The 1,779-nt window shown below is 39.6% G+C and overlaps 1 protein-coding gene across 1 annotated transcript in view; it reads left to right on the top strand.

Annotated features, from left to right (window-relative positions):
* The window catches only part of HELRODRAFT_192444 (hypothetical protein), a gene marked incomplete at both ends in the record, with an annotated part of 11,008 nt that overhangs the window by 2,956 nt on the left and 6,273 nt on the right, over positions 1-1,779 (top strand). Inside the window, 4 exons of the mRNA XM_009022769.1 lie at positions 304-408; positions 538-669; positions 991-1,152; positions 1,486-1,668. Coding sequence (XP_009021017.1) covers positions 304-408; positions 538-669; positions 991-1,152; positions 1,486-1,668 — 582 coding nt within the window. The remainder of the gene's footprint in view (positions 1-303; positions 409-537; positions 670-990; positions 1,153-1,485; positions 1,669-1,779) is intronic.

Raw genomic sequence — 1,779 nt, 5'->3', positions numbered from 1 at the left:
TGTATGTTTGTATGTTTGTATGTTTGTATGTATGTATGTATGTATGTATGTATGTATGTATGTATGTATGTATGTATGTATGTATGTATGTATGTATGTATGTTTGTATGTTTGTATGTATGTATGTTTGTTTCATCATCTTTTTCTTCTCTCTTCACCACCATCACCATCTTTATCATCATAAACAACAACATCATTCTCACCATCATCATCAACATCATCATCAACATCATCATCAACATCATCATCATCAACATCATCATCAACATCATCGCCATCATCGTCATCATCATCGTCAAACAGCCCCATGATGAAACGTTCCAACAAGAAGAGAGCAATTTGAAAGGAATGATGACGACCATCAAAAACCTCATCAAAGATCTCACCACCTACATTGATTACTTGCAGGTTTGAGTGCGCCAGTTCGTTCATTCATTCATTCGTTCGTTCATTCATTCATTCGTTCATTCATTCATTCATTCATTCACTCATCCATCCATCCATACATCCATCCATTCACTCATTCACTCAATCCAGGTGTATTTCATGGATTTGGAATCCTTCGTAGTTGAGGTTTGTGATATGTGCCGAGATGGTATTTACGACAAGGAGGTGCCCATAGTGGGGGAACGTTATTCATACATCAATGAGACACTTTGCTTCAATTTTGTTGGTTGTGTGGTTGGCTGATTGGCTGTTTGTTGGTTGGTTGATTGATCTGTTGGTTGGTTGATTGATCTGTTAATTGGTTGGTTGTCTGGCTGGTTGGTTGGTTGGTTGATTGGTTGATTGGTTGGTTGGTTGGTCGGTTGGTTGGTTGATTGGTTGGTTGGCTGGTCGATTGGTTTCATCATACGCACTTGTTTACTGTCTCACTCATTCTATATCATCGCCATCACTCACTCTTTCACTCACTCACTCACTCTCTCACTCATAATTCCACCATTTCCCGCTAATTTCACCCTTTTCTCGCTAATCCCTTGCCAACAGAAAGATCAAATAACAACCGACATCTTGCCAAACTTGAACTCCTTACTGACCATGTACCAAGGGCCACAGGCACTGATTCGCAAGAGGCAGCACAAACTGCTAGATTACGACAACGCTGTTATCAGGTTGAAAATGATTCCAGCTCATGAGCAAACTAAATTCGTTAGTAGATGGAGCTGGCGATTGGTTGATTGATTGATTGACTGATTATTTGGTTGGTTGATTGATTGGTTGATTGATTGGTTGGTGGTTTAATTGATTGGTTTATTAGTGGGTTGATTGATTGATTGATTGGTTGAGTAATTGATTGGTTAGTTGGTTAGCCGGTTGGCTGATTGGTTGAGCTATTGATTGGTTGATTGAATAGGGTAGTTGACTAGTTGGTTGATTGGTTGCTTAGAAAGAGAGTTGGACGATTGGTTCAATGTGGTAATTGATTGATTCAGTGAGGTAGTCGATTAAGACAGCCCAATCCTGAACACCCCTCGAAAACAGCTCCGAGATGAAGTGGACTTTCTGAGACGTACGTATGAAGCACTGCACACGCAGCTCCTTGAAGATCTACCACTACTACATAGGTACAGTAAGTCGGTTGTTCGGAGTTCGTTGATGCTGTTTTTTAATTTTCAGAAGACTTTTCAAAGGAACGTAAGGGAAGAGGTTAAGAAAGTTTTGCAGGTTGGATTTTTGTGTGTTTTTTGCTATGTCTATGTATGTGTTTCTTTTGGTATGTGTGTGTGTATGTATGTGAGTTTTTTGTTTATGTGTGTGTGTGTGTGTGTGTGTGTT

The sequence above is a fragment of the Helobdella robusta genome (assembly GCF_000326865.2).
Source record: "Helobdella robusta unplaced genomic scaffold HELROscaffold_33, whole genome shotgun sequence".
Taxonomy (NCBI): domain Eukaryota; kingdom Metazoa; phylum Annelida; class Clitellata; order Rhynchobdellida; family Glossiphoniidae; genus Helobdella; species Helobdella robusta.
The sequence above is the reverse complement of the archived record's forward strand: the minus strand, read 5'-3'. Positions and strand labels throughout refer to the sequence as shown.